The 17,882-nt window shown below is 51.2% G+C and overlaps 1 protein-coding gene across 3 annotated transcripts in view; it reads right to left on the bottom strand.

The window, feature by feature from the left end:
- The window catches only part of svp (COUP transcription factor 2), a 152,758-nt gene that overhangs the window by 94,150 nt on the left and 40,726 nt on the right, over positions 1-17,882 (bottom strand). The window contains exon 5 of one of the 3 annotated variants that reach the window (XM_055077163.1): positions 12,992-13,850. The exons of the other annotated variants lie outside the window; for them this stretch is intronic. Within the exon in view, the coding sequence (XP_054933138.1) occupies positions 13,639-13,850 (212 nt within the window). The 3' untranslated portion in view covers positions 12,992-13,638. Of the gene's footprint in view, positions 1-12,991; positions 13,851-17,882 lie in introns of those variants that run through there. 3 annotated transcript variants of the gene reach the window in all.

Here is a 17,882-nt window from a genome sequence, read left to right as displayed (position 1 = left end):
CTTCTGAGAAAGCACGGTAAACTTCTTTAGAAAATCCGGAACTCAGCCAATTCCCTCCAGCAGGCATCAGTTCCGGACGCACCTGAGGCGGAAAGCGAGGAACAGCTGCGAATCAGTAGCGCCGTATAACGCGGCCTCTTCTTTTGTCTTTCTTTTCATTGATAATCGTTTGGCGCTAACTTCATGGTTTCGAGTCTCTTGTCGTCTCCCGTCCGTACGAAGCCCCTCCTCCACCGTATCTCTCTTTCTTTCTCTTTTTGTCTCTTCCTGGTGGCCGCCTTTTCTGCGCTTGCGACATCAATGAACGCTCCTCTAACTGTGGCAAAGCGGCAGTCGCGGGGCGTCTCGCATTTCCTCCATTTTTCATCGTCTACTCTGAAAGGAAGACAAAGAAGGAAGAGAGGGGAAGGAGGCGGGGGGGATCGCGGGCGGCAAGAACGAACTGTTTCGTCTGTGCCAAGCCCGGAGAAGAAGTCGAGCCAACGGCCAAGCCAGAAGCCAGAGAAGCAAATTGCCTCAATTGCCTCAATTTCGAGCTGCATGCGCGCCGCGCTGGCCAGCGCCGAGGCCGCGAACCGTGCGCGCAGCCCATCGTTTGTTACGTTTTCGCGTGTGTCCTCTCTCCTCCCTTCTTTTTGTCTTTTTTTTCTCTCTCACCAGCACTGCTTTCATCTGTCTCTCACGCACACTGTCTTTCGAGCTCGCTTTATGTGCTTCATTCCGACACCGACACCAACCAAGGCAGCGCGTCGTGAAGCAGGGGATAATTGGAGGGGCCTACTCTCGAGAAATCGCCTCCTTTAAGAAAGGCTGTGTCCCTCCGCACACCCCTCCGCTCCCACTATGCCTCTCCGCACGCCCTGCTCTCTCGATTCCTTGCCTTTGTGTCTCTCCGTTTTGTTGTCTCATTCATTCGTTCACCTTGCTATATTTTGGCGACTAGAGCACCACGGCGCTTCTACCACGCACTGAACCCTACTGGGTGAGACTCCATACGGAGCTGTGCATATACAGACTACGAGCCTACCCCACCTCCCCTCTCGGCTGCACGACGTAGGAAGGGAGCGTCTGCAGTGGCAGCGTCTTGCACGCGTGTAAGCGCGTATTCTTAGCCTTTCGCCGCCGTTTAGTATTATCTTCTTGTATATATATTTCTTGCCTCTTGCCGCTGGTTGTCCTGAGGGCTCGAGCACGTGCCGTGGGGTGCGCGTTCCCGTCCGAAATTAACGCGGCGGCTGTAATTCGCCTCCCACAAAAATACAACCAGCCTTTCCCGTACACTCCATCTTCCTCCTCCTTCATCACTATATACGCACTTCTCCCCCACTTTGCTGCCAGCAGCGTCCAGCCAACGACGAACGCCGTCTTTTCGTGCTTTATTTACTTCGGCGTCCTTTTCTTTCTATCGCCCCCTTTCTTCTTCTCTCCGAGCGCGTCTCTGAAACAATAGGCCAAGCAAGCAGGCAAGCAAGCCAACCGGTGGAACCACGTCTCCGTAATAACAGTAATGGCGTCTCCCGCAGCGGAGTAGTATATGCCGCGTCGAGACACGGCGAGCGAGCGATGGGTCGCACGAGCTCCGTACCTGGAAGTTTCCAACAATTTTCTTCCAGCCTTTTATTTCTTTTGTTTTGTTGTTCTCGCTCCTGCCGTACGCCGGCTCGCTGCGCTCTCTCTGATACGCCCTTCGTATTCTCTTGCTTTCGTTCATTCTTCAGCGCGCGTGGTATTCCAAGCCGGGCAGTCGTCGCCTGCGGCCCGTTTGTTGTTCTTCAGCGTCAATCCTCCCAAACTATTCTTTCTCTGTTTTCGTCTTTCCATCTTTCCAGCGTGGCGATCCGGCGGCTACAACACCCGCGGTGAGCGCGGCGCGATACTACACTGCCGAGACGTTCCCATTGTTCGGCCAAAAAGTAATAGCCCCCAAGTGGTTGTGCTGGTGTCGGTGGCGGCTGGCTAAGAGAGGGGCGCGCAACTTCAAACGGGCTGAACGCGCCCCGGCGCGTTTCGTGCGAGGCATGTATAGGGCCGTCGTGCACGGCATCGCAATGATTACGCCGCCCGGTTTGCCTAGACAACAGGGCCTTCTTCATTGCTGGTTTACGGGTATAAAGTTGCGTTCCCTATCTACCCGCGAGACGACGATGCTTCGAGCGTTGGTGCGTGCACTGCCCAGATTCACGTCGACCATGGGTGCGCCTCTGCCTCATTTTTTTTCCCCGAAAGAATAAATGAAATGCTGTTAAGTAGTATAGGAGACACGCACGAACTGTCACGTGTGTAGAAAGGGCCGGAGGAACTACTGTATAACGGACGTCCCAATAGGGTGGGTTCGTTAATTTCCGCCCTTGTATTTGCACGAGAATCTAGATTTACGTTTACTCGCGTGGAAGTATATGGTGCATGGTCGAATACCGCTATCGCTCTACGTCGCTTTGTTGGCGCTTAGAGGAACGCCTTGCGCAGCCACGAAGAAGTTTAATCTCGAGATAATACGCGCGATAGGTAACCGCCATTTACATCGCGCCTACAGCGAATTGGGTACCCATGAATGCCGTGTATCCTGCAATCCAGTACGTTTATGTAGTTCGAGACCTGCATCGGCTCATCAGGCGCCATTGCCCGACGCTTGTGTTTCTCCGTACAGAGTTCCATGTCCTCCCCCCTTGTGCTTCTTCTCCCACAGCCAAAGCCGCGATGGCCGTTTTCGCTCCCGGCCAGACGCCTTCGCCCTGGCTCCTCGGTGCAAGGTATCGCGTTACCGCTTCCAGAGCGCACCTCTGCAGCCGGCGCAGACGTTGGCACAGACATGCACAACCGACACCACCGAGCACGGTCAGGCGGTGCATCCGTGGTCGTAGTTAAGCGTGCAGTAAGGCGGAGGTCGCTGGCGTGCAGCTTCAGTTGAGGCAACCAGCGCAGTTGTCGCAGCGCACCCTTTCTCCACCCCAGATGCCTGCTTCTCTGGCCTAGTTTGTTTATTTCAACTTTCCAACAGCTGTCGCTGTTTATTGTGAAGGGTTTACTGAAAGCAGTAAAACTGCAGCACAACGTCATGCGCTCGAACGTCTAGTAGGCCAAGCTGAAGGTGTAAGACCGCGCGGCTCACCAAATACAACGCCGCATATGTCGCGCTCAAGCGCTCGCTGTTCAGTGGAAGCCAGCGTCGACCACTGATGCACGGAACTGCGCCGGCACGCAGGACGTCTTCCGCTCGTCCTCCTCCGCCGGGAGTCGTGTCGTCGTCTGCCCGTCCGAACAAAGTTCGCCTGCTGCAGCGGCGCCCTCGAAGGGAGAACCCGACACGGCGAAGCAGCTCGCTTCCTTTCTCGTGTTCAGCTCGGCAGCAGCCAGGGTCCGAAGGACAGTGCCTGCAACTCCTCCTCTCTCCCCCCCCCCCCATTTCCAGCGCGCGTCGCCTTTTCGTTCAGGCATCGGCAGAGGCCCTGTACTCTCTTCGAGGTATCTATTTCTTCGCGGATTTCCTTTCCTCTCGAGCGCTCGCTTCAAGCAAAAAGGATGGTCTGGATCACGCGTCGCTGCCGTTCTCAGACACTCGGCATCGAAGGACACAATGCCACCTTCCCTTTCTCCACCTGCACGCATGTGCGGCCCCCGTTATCAACCACCGAATTGGTCCCTTTGTCGCAATGAACCGAAATCCACACGCGTTGTACTGCGTTGTCGACGCGGAGCATCGCGCGGATCACAGTGTCGTTTTCTGGATGAGAGGCACAAGCGCAACGCTTTGTTTCGTACAGAGAGACGACGTAAGAACTGCACTCTTCGGCGCTCTTGCGACATGTATAGTCCCATCATATCACGGCCACCGCATCAGCAACACAGCTTCAGTGAGTCGCGCGTTGGCACGAAACAAAACGCCAGAAAACGAAAATTAAATTACTCAACGATACGATCGATGCGGGTGAATCTTGCGACTCAATTTTTGTGACGAGGTGATGCGATGGCGGCCGATACTACGAGGCACACAGTAGCGGTTGATATTCTTCATATTCGCAGCCTCTGTAGAAACTACCTGTCCCAGAGTCTATTCTTCGCTGTAATTAATTGTGAAACACTCGTCGAGTGTTACTTCCAAGCAAGTCCCGGACCTTGGAAACGACACACTCGTACTCCCAGCAGCAAACTACGAAAACCTTTATCCCCCCAGCGTCTCATGCATGCAAAGGGGCAGAAGGACGCGCACCTTCCCGCTCTGAGGCCTTTCACAAGATTCTTGGCAAGCCACAACGCGCGCAATACCGAACTTGTCCAAAGCACGAACGGCAAACGCAAGCTGCGTTCCGTAATTGGCCGCGGTTACAAATATAAGCACTCGGCCCGGCCCGTGTAGGGGCGCGCGTGTAGCTAGACCTTGACGAGACCTCAGCGCGATGTCGAAACGCGGCGAGGCCCCTTCACTCGAGCGCCGCCGCGCTTTCGCGACTCGCAGGCACGCGCTTTGGTACAGACGGACGCGAGCTGGGGCGATGTTTACGCGGGCTGTGATTAAACGGGAATCATCGCGAAAAGAAGCTCGCTCGTTAATTACACACGGCGGCGTCGTGCATATCTGCAGGGTGTGCGTGCGTGTGTGCGTGTGGGTAAAGGTGCGTGTTTTCTTCTGAGAGTGTTTGCATTGGAAGTGTTAAAGTTGCAAAAAAAAAAAATGTATGTGCCTGTAAGTCTGGGAAGCCGGTCACGTGGTCGAAGTAGAGACGAAATGGCAGAACTTAAAAGAGCCTGCCAATATATATATATATATATATATATATATATATATATATATATATATATATATATATATATATATATATATATATATATATATATATATATATAGAGAGAGAGAGAGAGAGAGAGAGAGAGGGGGGGGGTGTTCCACATCCGCCGCCAAGGTTTGTGAGTGGTGGCGCTGGCTCACACTCCCACGGTTAGTTCTAGTAGTAACACATAAATACCCCACAAAGTGGATGCGAAAACGGCGCCGCGGTAGCTCGATTGGTAGAGCACCGCAAGCGTAATGCGAAGACGTTGGATCGTTCCCCACCTGCGGCAAGTTGTTTTTCATCCACTTGCAATTCCATTAATTTATCATTTATTTAATTTAATTAGTAAATACAAGTTATTTCCCCTGTGTTGGCCTTGGTGTCTATCTTTGTGGGCTTCTTATGATATGATGAGCATATATATATAGTGAAGCTAACGGCGGCCAGAAAGGAGCGAAGCGCCCCCTACTTTCAACGCTGACCATAGCAAGCCAAGAATGCCGCTAGGCTAACTTCTTCACATAACATTAACTACCGTTCTCTTTCAGACTTTTCCTGACAGCGAAGTCTCGTGTCAATAAAAAAAAAATGTTATGACGACTGACAGTATATGTACGACATAGAGCACGAACGCGTAGTACACGCCGACGCCCTCCCTCTTTAAACGCATGCAGTTCGAAAAAAAAACAAAGAAAATTCTATATGTGGGAATTATAAACTTGCTTTTACAAGTGCACGCGCCACGTGTTCCTGTCAACCGTAAACTAATAACGCCTGACAGACGATGCCCTTTCTCTCAAGCGCTGCTCTGGATTTGGGTTTCCTATAACGCGCGCGCAGGCTCGCGGTCGCGTGTTTTTTGCCCAGAAAGAAGCAAGATCTGTGGCGGCCAGCGGTGGGGCCCGTCGACTCTCGAGGCGCGAGCGGCCGATCCCGAATGCGGACGACACTCATCAAACCAAATTAGCGGCCCGGCATAAACGGCGCGCGCTCGACAGAAGCGGCGAAAACGAAAGTCGTTAGCCCATTTACAGACGGGCGCCAGTTTTCCCTTCCAAAGTGCGCCTGCGGCCGCGCCTTTCGTTCTCCCTTCCCGAGTCCAATTAGCATTGACGACTCCTTGGCCTGACGCTATGTGTTCGAGAGACGGAGGCACCGCCGCCGCCATCTGCGGCTAAATGTCGCCCAAAAGCGGCTACGTCAAGGATAGCACCGCTTCCTCGATTCTACTTATATTTCTCTGTCTCCCTCTTTCTCTCTTTTATATTGATGTTCCTTTAACGGGCCGGCGTTTCCTATTCCACTTTCTGCCTTCATATTTCTGTCCTTGTACACACTATATCTGCTGCGGGGCATTGAACTGTCCCGGTATATCGACAAATTGACCCGCGGCCATTCCGTCGACAAAAAGGAAACCCGGCTCTGTTCGTATCGGGATGGAGGTAGTCATAGGATCGCTGGATGTGCCCTATTCTGCCTACCACGTGCGAACTACGTAACTACACAAGACGCAGGACAGGCGACCTTCTATAGTCGACTGTTTGTACACTTTATTGTACTTGTACACCTTTATTCTTCAGCTGGAAAACAGGTACACAGTATGGTACTGAAGTAAGTGCGGTCGGTATTCTATGCTTTACGTTATTAGGCTCGAAGTGACCACACCCTTGTTCACTGTCGGGGACCAGCATATAGGCAGAATTAAAGGCGGCGGCGGTTCAGTTTAAAATCCTAATCCTCATCCCTTTTAAGCTGTATATGGCTATAGCCGATTGCCCGTATGTCGCCTGCACGCCGAAAGTTCCTCCGGCGCAACCCCATACGCATGCGCAAAAAAAGAAAGAGAAAGATAGGCGCGCCATTTGCTGCGCCAGCAGTGACGTCGTTGCCCACCGTCGCAGCCGAGCTCGCGCGCAGCAGTTTCTCTCCGGCTCCGAAACGGGTAGGCCACGCGTCATACGTACTCCTGAGGAGCAGGCAGCTTTCGATCAGCAACGCCGCGAGCAGAACAGGGAACGAGCTCGTCTATGCCGTGCCGATACTGCAGCCTGGATACAAGATAAGGCTCGTGCAACCGAGCGCAAGCAGCAACTGTGTACCGAGGATCCGGCAGTCTACCAAGCCGTCATTAAATGAACCGTCGGAATTAACCCAGTGATAAACACCGGGGCCGCACGTTTCAGCTTCGCTGGTTAACCACCTGTGCGAGCGCTTGGGCGGTGATTTTTTTTTATTACACGCCCCATTGTGCGGTACAAAGTTCTTGTTGGGCCATTGACCCCATTAATCAAATTACGAACACTCTGTACTTATCATTAGTCGTGTTTAAAGGAACACTAAACGCAAATACTAAGTCACGCTAAAGTCACAGACTAGTGCTCGAGAATCTCTAAGGCCTCAATATTATCGCTAACCGAGTCTTAGTAATCGGGTTAAATGCAGGATACGATTAGAGACTCTTCCTGGACATTCAAGTACATGCCCAATGACGAAGGCAATCCTCATTTAAATTCTGTCGCTAGCACTCAACCAGTCGTTACAAAAACATCAATGTATTACATTATAAGACGAATGAAAATGTTACTTGCCCAGTTCTATTTCGTTTTCAGAAGAAAAAAAGTCACTGATTGACGGCGCCCTTGACAACGACGCGGGCGGTCGAAAGGTTTCGTTTTCGCTCGATCGACTGTGCGCCGCACGGGCTTTTGCGCTTGAGTAGTTTCGTTATCGCGTAGTGCTACACTGGTATTGCTGGCTCGTGAAACTCGCACAAACTGCAGGTAGCAGACAATTCCACTTCCATGTGATGTCGCGGGATGCCCGAATGATCCACGTCACTTGACCAAAAGCAGCTGCAGCGGCGAATCCACCGCTCTGTCGTGGCTCGGTTTCTCCGTGACCAGGCGTTTGTGTTTTGCGCGAAACAGCGTACCGCCGTCTCTAGGGCACCATTTTACTCACCGACAGCCGCAAAGTGCGGTGTTGGTGTATGCAACGTCACCACTTCCCGATTGGGTGGCGGGAAATCGGAGTGGCGACAGAGGTATGCTGACCCTTCAGATGCAGTTTTCTCGTAAACTACGTCTTTCCTTGGCACGAAACACGCGTTGCGAGGTTTATGGAATGGTATTTAAACTGTATACGTCGAGTTAGTATTTGCCTTTAGTAACCCTTTAAAAACACTGAAGTCTGCATTTCTGTCTAACAATCTCACCGTGAGTTAACAATAGCGCCGCCTTACGTCACGCCTGAGCTCGGCTATAGGGAAACAGCTGCTGACACCTGGGGGTGGCAAAGACGCAAGACGAGACTAAATTTAGTAGGCCATCTTAAGAAACACTTGAAACACGCGACATCCATCAGGAGAAGCAACAGTGTATAGGCATTATACTTTGCTGGTGAAGCAGCGCGCTGACACGGACACAGTGAAGACACAGTGTGTGTCTTCATTGTGTTCGTGTCAGTGCGCTGCTTCACCAGCAAGGTATGATGATTGATCACCAACTCCCCATTCCCCTCCCCACGTGTAAGGTAGCAAACTGGACTCAGTCTGGTTAACCTTCCTGCCTTTCCTTCTTCCGCTCTCTCTCTCTCTCTCTCTCTCTATCACTAACTAGCCTAACTTTCCACATTACCGAGTGCATAGGCACTCGCCAATAATGACGAACAATTACACACACAATCAGAGCGACTGTGACAGGCACAGTTCTTTGAATAAAGTACTAGAGAGTATCTCGCGTCGCTTAGGACATATGGAGATGTACGAAAAACATTAATTTCATTCCTTTTCTCAGACATCCTAGCAAGTGTGACGGCGCTGTTAGGAATGCGACCTTTCCAGTATAACTTGCGGTCGCCAACAAAGCAATCTGCGGTTGCTACAACGCGAGCACGGCGACGACGATTGACCGCAGCTGCTGACACCTGGGGGTGGCAAAGACGCAAGACGAGACTAAATTTAGTAGGCCATCTTAAGAAGCGTCGATCGTAACACGCATTCTTGTCTATCAGTATACCTACCTTACGCTTACACATCGATCCGCTTCCAAGCGTTGATAGTTCTTGCTCTGATAGCCTTATACCGCAAGATGTCATGCGCTCTCCCCGCACTGAGGACCTCGCACCTCCGTTCCACCGCCCTTTGATCGTTAAGCACATGCTATGCATTCATCGGCCCCAGCTGGCCTCATTTGCATAAGGCCAGCCGAGCGTCGGTGGCGCGCCTCGGGTTCTGGCCAGGGTCGTGAGGTGGAAGGGGCCGCTATTAAGCGACGCTAACGAGTTGCCCTATTTGAATCAGCCCCGACTAAGCTCACCGCCTCACCTCGCAGCGCCAACCGCCCTGCTCTCCTGTATCATAGACCGCGCCCCCTCCTCTGCGGCGCCTTGTTTCAGGCAGCAGAGGGTGCACCTTATATAAAGCGTGCGCCTTCTTGGCGCAACAAGCGCTCTTTTGAGAGGAAATGGCGTGGCCCGCGCACGTTACCGTTTATGTGCTCCGCGGACTGGAGGTTCTCGAGGTTATGGAAGCCTTTCATCGACTATGAGCGTCATTAGCCGAGACTTCGTCTTAATAGAGTCGCAGGTGTGCGTTTTACAGCGGTATAAAGTAAAGTAACGAACTGCCTATCGAACACTCAAATTGAGCAGCATTAGATGACATCGTCCATCTCGTACACGCGATCGTTGTTACTTCAAGAAAACGTCTGCTCGTGCTCGTGTCGTGGTCCGTGGACTTTTACTGATTATTATTATTATTATTATTATTATTATTATTATTATTATTATTATTATTATTATTATTATTATTATTATTATTATTATTTGTTGCCTGTGTACACGAGCATGTATATGTGCATATATATACTTGTGCCACGCGAACTTGCGTGCTGTGTCTGCGCAGCAGAAAGCGAACAGCTGTCGCGGAGCACGCGCGTTTCGAGAGACCAGAGACGCGAGAGAGAGCGCGGGATGTCTCTCCTTCATCAAGTGGCTAAGCACGCGGCGCGATTTTTCTTTCCTCGTCCAGCCTCGTTTGGCAGCGGCCGCGTTCAGCACGCACGTATACAGCAGCCGCTCTGCAAGACTCCTCCGCGGCATTGTCCGCGCGCAACACAACAGCGGCAGTCCACGACGAGTGCAAAAGAGTGCCGCGCAACCGCGCCACAGTAGCTCTCCCATCGCGAGTCCAGCGTGCACGCGAACAGCGGTGTTGCTGCGCGCCACTGACAGACACACGCACAGACGCTCTCGCGCCCGGACGAAGAAGGATCGCCGCGCCGCTGTTGCACCGCACACACACACACACGTGTTGGCGAGGAAAAGTACGCGCGCCGGGAGGCAGCGGCAACCGAGTCGTGTCCATAAGCACCCACGGCACGTCGGGTCATCAGGCTGCCGATCTCGGGCAAGAGGAGCGGCGGCGGTGCAACTCGGGAGCACCAGCGAGCGAGCAGCTCGACTCGCCGCCCGAGGAACCATCAGCGCGAGCGGTGCGAGTCATCATCGCTCGATGCGAGAGGACTTCTCTCGAGAGGCACGGAGAACGCGCGCGCGCGCGCCGCACTGGTTTTTCGGGAGCCGCGCCACTGCATGCCAGCCTTCTCTTCCTGCGCGGAGGCCATTGTTCGCGCGCAGCGCGATGATCTCCGTCTCGCCGCGCGGGTGCTCCCACGATGAACGAGCTTCGCGTGGCGTGGACGTCCGAGGTTTAACAGACGGCTGCAGGGGCCCCGCAGACCGCGTACTATCTGGCATATGTCTGCGGTCAACGCTGATGTTCCGTTTTGCAAAAATGTGCCCCCGGCGTGCTACGGATGTACCGTTTACGCACTGAAAGTTATTTGTACTAAACGTGCAATTAGCGCGCTTTTCTTTTTGTTCACACGTCCGGGGGGAAGCGGCGTGTGCATTGTCTTAAACGCGCACGAAGAATAGCACGAGATGCACCGTTAGGCCACTGATCGTTTGGAGCAATCAGAGGTTGGAGCAATCAAAGCAAACCGCAAGAACTACGCTCGTCCCTTCGGCCATCTCGGTTTGACACCAGAATATGGATTAATTTAACGTTCCAAAGCAGCCGGGTGGAGACTGATTAATTCAATAGCTAATTGGTAGTATTGTTTCACAGCAGCACGACGACTATCAGAGGCGACGTGTTGGAGGACTCCAGCTTAATTTTATGACCATCTTCAGTTCCTCAACTTGCGTTCAAAGAGCAGTACCACTCTTACAGCGACGGCAGAATCATATGCAGAACTAGAATAACGATTCGCAGTATATCGGTATTTGTATAAGTGTAGACCAAGTTTGTCGCCGAAGAAGTGAAGTGGCAGGCCAGGGGTTATTTCGGACCGTTTGTGAAGACAGCACAAGCGACGGGCAAAATTGGGAATGCAGCCCCTATAGCGCCCATTTATTATAGCCGCTTCGTATGCTGTATACAGCCACTGTCTCAACGTTCGCGAGTGTTCTGGCTTCGAAAATGAAGCCACTCGATTCCGGGAACGAGCTCCTCGACACGCAACGAACCCTGAAGAGGCCGCAAGTTCATGCGCGGGCGAAAGTTGACGTGCGGAGAAGCAGTATAGCCATAGCTCCATGCGCGCGCGGGGCACCCACGCTCGCCAGCGAAGCGTGTCACCAACCATCGCGGACATGCACCAATCTGGCCAACACGGCGACGACGACTGCAGCTTCCTGTTTCTTTGTTTTTGACCTTTCCTCGCTTTTCTTTCTCGTACGCGAGCGCACTTTCTTTTTTTCCCCCAATGCTGCTGAGTCCGTCCCAACTGTGGGAACGGGAGCCGGCGATGAAGGGACAGTGCGCCACGGCGCACCGGAGCCTTCCTTCTGATGGGCTCGGCGAACGAACCCCTTGCCACGAAACGCGTCCACGCGCTTCTGAGAAACAAAGGGCCATGGTCGCCACCGCAGCGCCCTCCCCCCTCCCCCCCCCCACTTCGCGCCCTCCTTGTTTCTTCTTTTTACTTTGACGTCACGGAGCAGTGCCTGTGTCTGCAGGGCACTGAAGCGGTGAGCGTCGAGGGTGCTGCGTGCAGTGTGCTCTCCGCTCTGCGTGCTCACCTTTAGCGGCTTGTCTTCAGTTTACCTCCATTTCTGGTGCACTTCTAGGTCCTTTCGTCGTGCGCCGCGTGTTCGTTCGACTGATGCTGAGTTCGTGGCGTTATTGCTTCTTTCGCTTCCGGTTCAGGAGAGAAAACGACCCTACACGACGCTGGCGACGTGGGCCGCCGAAGTACATACACGCGGTTCAGGTCGTGTCGGGACGTCGACATCATCGCTGGTTTCCCAAGTCCCTGACGGTTCGCTGGATGTGAAAGTGAGCGACAAGCGTCACGTTTGTTTACGCGGCCTGTTCCTGAGCATAACGTTCGCTCTTTCTGCGCGATTTAGGAGCGCCTCTAAAGCATTTTAAACGTGTCATGTGAAAAGCGTAATTTCCCAGTTTCACTGAAGGTGCGTGGAGGGCACTTTATCACTTGATACTACATGGTGGTAGCGGGGCACGAGAATATATTGAATCTCGCCACCGCCCCTTCCCTCCCCCCTCTTTAACTCGCTCTCGCATTTCTTTAGAGCCACCCTTGATTACAGCTTCCATAGGATGAAAGTAAATTCAATTTTTTAACCCTTTCCTTTCTGTCTTCTTTCTAACCCGTATTTCCCAACCGCAGTGTAGGGTAGCAAACCGCAGACTCGTATCTGGTTAACCTCAATTCCTTTGCTCTTGAAAAACATTGTACGCATCGCATTTAGTTCTATGACCGCTTCACGAATGCTTCGTTTCATATAAGATTCCGACATGTGCGTTAGATGTGTATTTTTTTTCCTTCCTTCTTTCTTCCTCTGTTGCCATGACTCGAACTCGCAAGCTTGTGCTCAGAAGCTTACGAGTTCGAGAAGTACGCAACAGCCGCCGAGCAATGTCACGGCTGCTCGCATTATGAAGAGCTAGGAAGTGTTCACCGGCACGAATATCTATCTGGAGGAATGAAATGTTATGTTTCGCTTAAGCACCACTACACCCGACACATAAAGAGCACAATAGTATATGGCGGAGCAACATATGGCTAAAACGCCGTCTTGAGAGAAACAAGAACGTGAAAATGAAAATACGAACAAATGTTTATATATACATATATATATATATATATATATATATATGAAAGAGCAGACACGGGGTTAACCGAGGGGCCAGATTTTTATTAATCATATCATGAGAAACCAATAAGGACACCAAGGACAACATAGGGGAAATTACTTGTACTTACTAACTGAAATAATGAAATTATAAATTAATGGAAAGGAAATTGGATGAAAAAGCAACTTGCCGCAGGTGGGGAACGATACCACGTCCTCGCATGACGCATGCGATGCTAAACCAATTGAGCTGCCGCGGCGCCGTTTTCCCATAGACTTTCTTGGGTATTTATGTGTTACTACTAAAACTAACCCTGGGAGTGTTAGCCAGCGCCACCACTCATAAACCTTAGCGCTGGATGTGGAACATCTTTTCTGCCGCAAGCGTCACGAGTACGTGTTCCTTTTCGGTGAAGGCAACTGCTCAATAAACCCACACGTGCCACCTGAAGGCATCATTTTTGCCGGATTTGATTGCCTCGTTATGCAATGAACGAGAAGAAAGGGCGTTAACCAAGGGGCCCGATTTTTATTAATCATATCATAGGAAGCCAACAAACAAAGACACCAAGGACAACACAGGGGAAATTACTTCTACTTACTAATTGAAATAAATAAATTATAAGTTTGTAACTATAAATTATAAGTTTATAAATTTGCAAGTTGTTTCTTCATCCACTTTCATTTCCATTAATTTATAATTTCTTTATTTCAATAAGTAAGTACAAGTAATTTCCCCTGTGTTGTCTTTAGTTGCTATTTTTGTTGGCTTCTTATGGTATACATATATGTATATACAAATCCGTTTCCGTTCCGTTGCTTGATCTGCGAAAATACTTCTCTTGTTCATGGCGCCTCTTGTAAGCGAGCACCAAAGCCTTCTAAGCGAGCACCGATGTGATACGTGTGTAGAACACTCTATGGAGGAAAAAAAATGTTAACCTAAAAAGAGGAATAGGAAAAACACACATACACACGCAAGGAACATAAATAATTCATGTATGGCCGGGAACGAGGAGGAAACATCCGAGACAGCTGACTTTTCTTTGTTTTTTTAACTTGCGAAATATTCTTCTGAAGGAAATCATTTGCACAACCACGGCAACTTGCGCGCTCGTGGGTCCTCGCACACAACAGTCATGCTCGTTAGATATCTTTCCCATTGTTACGTAAAAGTGCGTCTATGTCACATTTCCCAAGCACACTTTTCTGTACTGACTTACACTCTCCCCAGTGCACGCAACTAGCAGCACGTCACTCTCCGCTGGAGGGCGTTTCGACAGCCGTCATTGCTTGCGGTGTCGTTGTGGAATGTATACCTTGGTAATTTCTCCAGCTTATTAACGCATTCTTACGTCAGCACCCTTCCTGGCACTCAAGTGGGAGAAGATCTGTGCTAGATAATGGACAGTAAAGCGCCAGCAGCTTTAGTGACAGCACGTCAATGACTGTACCGGTGTCACAGATATCAAGTCAGCTGGGGAAGATTTTACGTACATTTCAGCGTGCGGACAGAGACGACAGGCGCCACGTGTAATTCGCATTGTGTCGAGGCGGCGGTCGGCGATGTTGTTCGAAGCACGCAGCAAAAACGCTTACATCGCTTTAGACTGTAATCACCCGCCTTAAGTGTCGATCATCTCCCTAGAAAATTAAATTAAGTTATGAGATTTTATATGCCGAAACCACGATCTGATCATGAGGCACGTCGTATTGAGGGACGCCGGAATAATTTGGACCACCTGGGGTTCTTTAACGTGCACCTAAATCAAAGTATACACGGGTGTTTTCGCATTTGGGCCCCATCGAAATGCGGCCGCCGTGGCCGGGATTCTGATCTTTCCGGACATATACATAAATAATAAAGTTCTAAATTATACATTTATACTCTTGCACAGATAAGCGTAAAAATGTTTACGAATGTACACAACTCCAGATTGCCTTTCATACACGGTGCACAACGACGCGGAATGTGCAGGTCCCAGCGCATGAACTCGTATAAAGCGGGTAGGAGTGCGTGCGTGTGGTCATCTTACGGTGGCGCGGTGGCGTAACCACACCGTCGCCATTCCACAGGCGGCTTGACCCTGCTGTTCGATGACAGAAGTCCCGCGACATTTCCAAAACCCAATGCGAGGACGAACAAATAACGAAATAAAGAAAACTAAAGCGATTAGACGCATTCTCCACAATTACTTGCCCATTTACTGCGATTACCATAAGCACGCGCAGTTAGCATTGCCGAAGCTTGCGTTTTCATGTGTTTTGCTTGACACGGGCGACGCCGTATACCTTCGCAGGGCTAACACATGCGAAGGCGAAATGTCGTGCGGCCTTCACATTTCCATCGTGCCGTGGGATAGCGGAGCAGTTTAGGAGGAGGTCCGCGATCATTCGTCTTGGACGAACGGCGCGCAATCGGCAATCAATCCGCGCGTGCTTTAGCGCTCCGATCAAGTATATAGCCGACAGCCATGCGTGCGAGAATGCAGCAGGTGAGTTGGGTTCATGCGGACGTCAAACCCAATGGGTGCGCAACGCGGAAGATTCACCAACGGTAAAAAGCGCGCACTGTTGAACCGGTTCTATAGGATCGGAAAGCCAAACTGCTTCGTTGCCCCCCCACGAGACGCCACGGCCCGTCAAAGGCTGCGCGAAGCGTGACGGCGAGGCGGCGTTAACAGGCACGAAACGAGTCGATAAACTGCGACGGCGAACATTCATCAAATACGAGTCTTCGAGCGGCGGGCGCTCGCTGTAGGTGAGACGAGGAACGCCAACTGCTCTGCCGCCGTCCTGTGCCTAACCAGGCGGCGGCACTGCGCATAAAAACGGCCACGCATATAAGACGGCAGGAAGAAGCGGTCAATCGAGGGTAAGCTAGTCATATACGTGCATACACCTTGTCATTACTCGACTCCCGAGAGACTCGAGAAACGGGCTGCCGCGGCGCGACGCCGGCTCCTCGCCTAAGAAACGCAGCCGACCTCTCTTTGGTTTGCGCGAACTTCCTCGCCGCGAGGCACGCGGCGTGTGTTCAGTGCCAAATTCGGTGGCAGGTGAGTATCTAACGCGGCGCAAACACTGTGCGCTGTAGGAGCTATAAAAGGGCAAGCAGGATTCGCCCGATGCACGTTAGGACCGGCGAAACTGTCAGTCATCGTCATATGTACTAGACAGATAATCTTATATGCACCACCATTACATCCCCGATGCTGAAATGTGGGTCAAGAAAGAACAATGCGCATAGTTTCTTACTCCTTTTTGGGTAATCTGCAAAAGAGAGCACTCCGGCTTTTTGTGTTTTTAAGACTTACAGTCATATCTATATTTTATTACATGGCAAGACACATTACCTAAAGAGGCATACGATGCTTACCGATTGATAGCGGAGAAGACAAGGCCTATTGTATCACACCATTCGGAGCAGTGCCGATATCCCCCTTCCCGTCTCCCTTCATCTCATGCCTTGCTTCACGGCGAAGCTGTTTTCCACGGAAATAGCCCGGATATCGGCTTATGTGCACAGCATGGTTGATATTCACGCGTGAACTGTTCAATTCCGCGACCATTCTTAACATGCCGGGGAGGTTCATCGATTTATTCGTTCTGTCCGTCCAATTCCTTTCTTGCAGCACACATGCCTCTTGCTTCGAACGATGTTCCGCGCCAAACTTGTCTTCCGTGCAATAGGAAACGTGACCCAAAACGGAGTGCTTCGATCTCCAGCTGTAATCCACACTATCCGGCGGATGGCGATCGTCAAAGCATCGTTCGCTACGCTGCCCCTTTCCATTCTTTTAAGACCGCGTGCCGTTTCGCCTAGCGTCTGCTCGCGGTCGTCGTTTCGGCTCGCGCTGCACCTTTCTCTCCCGCCCCTCGTTCTCCTCTCTCACCGTAGACGACCCCCTCTGTAGCTGCAGAACCAGTCCGGCGCCCAAACTGGTCCTCCCCTCGATGCTGCGGCTTGCTCTCCTCCCGTCGCTGCTGGACACGCGAGAGCAGAGCAGAAGCTTAGTAAGGCCGAAGCGGGTCAGTGATGCCTCCGCCGGCAGAAAACCTAGCGCTGACCCCGTTCCGATATCCGCTGGACCGTCTCCAATCGCTGACCAGCCGAGCTACACAAGAAGAAGCCTTTCTTTCGCTTCGCCCCCCCCCCCCCCCCCCCCCAGAATGCTGCTATTCTTCGCTTACGTTTATTTCGACTTTATTTCCACCACTTCTTTTTTTTCTTTCTTTTTTCATCGCGTCTGCCTATTTCTGCACAGGCATTCTTTGCGTGAGTTGTTGTGTTGGCCAATTCGTCCACTTTGTTTTTCTTTCTTCCCGTTTTTTTTTTTATTTTTTTATTTTTTTTTTGTAGCGAGGCCATCCACCGCGCGCATGTTTGAAAGGCTGCACCAAGTCGCCAGGAAAAAATAAATCGAGGTAGATATAAGAATCAAATGAAAAAAAAAAAAAATAGGAGAGAAAGATTAAGGAGGCGTCATTTATGTTTTCGTCTCGGTTGTCCTATGTCCGGGTGACCCCCGAGTCGTTCTTGAGACGCAGTGACATATCTTTGCGTGCTCCATTTCATCGCCGCGGAGTAGGATGAGTGCTGATATTCCTCGTTTACCTGGAAGTAGGTCGCAAGCTCCGACTGAGGATAGTTAGACGACGAAACGAGATCTCTGTACAACACGGACAGACAAAAAATCGTCACACAATGAGCTTGGTGATTTCGCTGAATGATCAGTGGAGGCGAAATGCGAGAGCCGGCCGGATTCTGTCAAGAGGCGACACCGTAACGAGAACCGTGGGAGCTTCATCATCGGTTTATCATCCACTGTTTTACCTGCTAGGCCCACGAACGCTCGTAACCGGGGCGCTTGTCTGTTACCCTTGAGTCAGGGTGCATTTTTCAGCTGCACTTATGAAACAGCATAAAGATGCGTTTCATTTTACTAA

The sequence above is a fragment of the Dermacentor andersoni genome, chromosome 2 (assembly GCF_023375885.2).
Source record: "Dermacentor andersoni chromosome 2, qqDerAnde1_hic_scaffold, whole genome shotgun sequence".
Classification (NCBI taxonomy): domain Eukaryota; kingdom Metazoa; phylum Arthropoda; class Arachnida; order Ixodida; family Ixodidae; genus Dermacentor; species Dermacentor andersoni.
The sequence above is the reverse complement of the archived record's forward strand: the minus strand, read 5'-3'. Positions and strand labels throughout refer to the sequence as shown.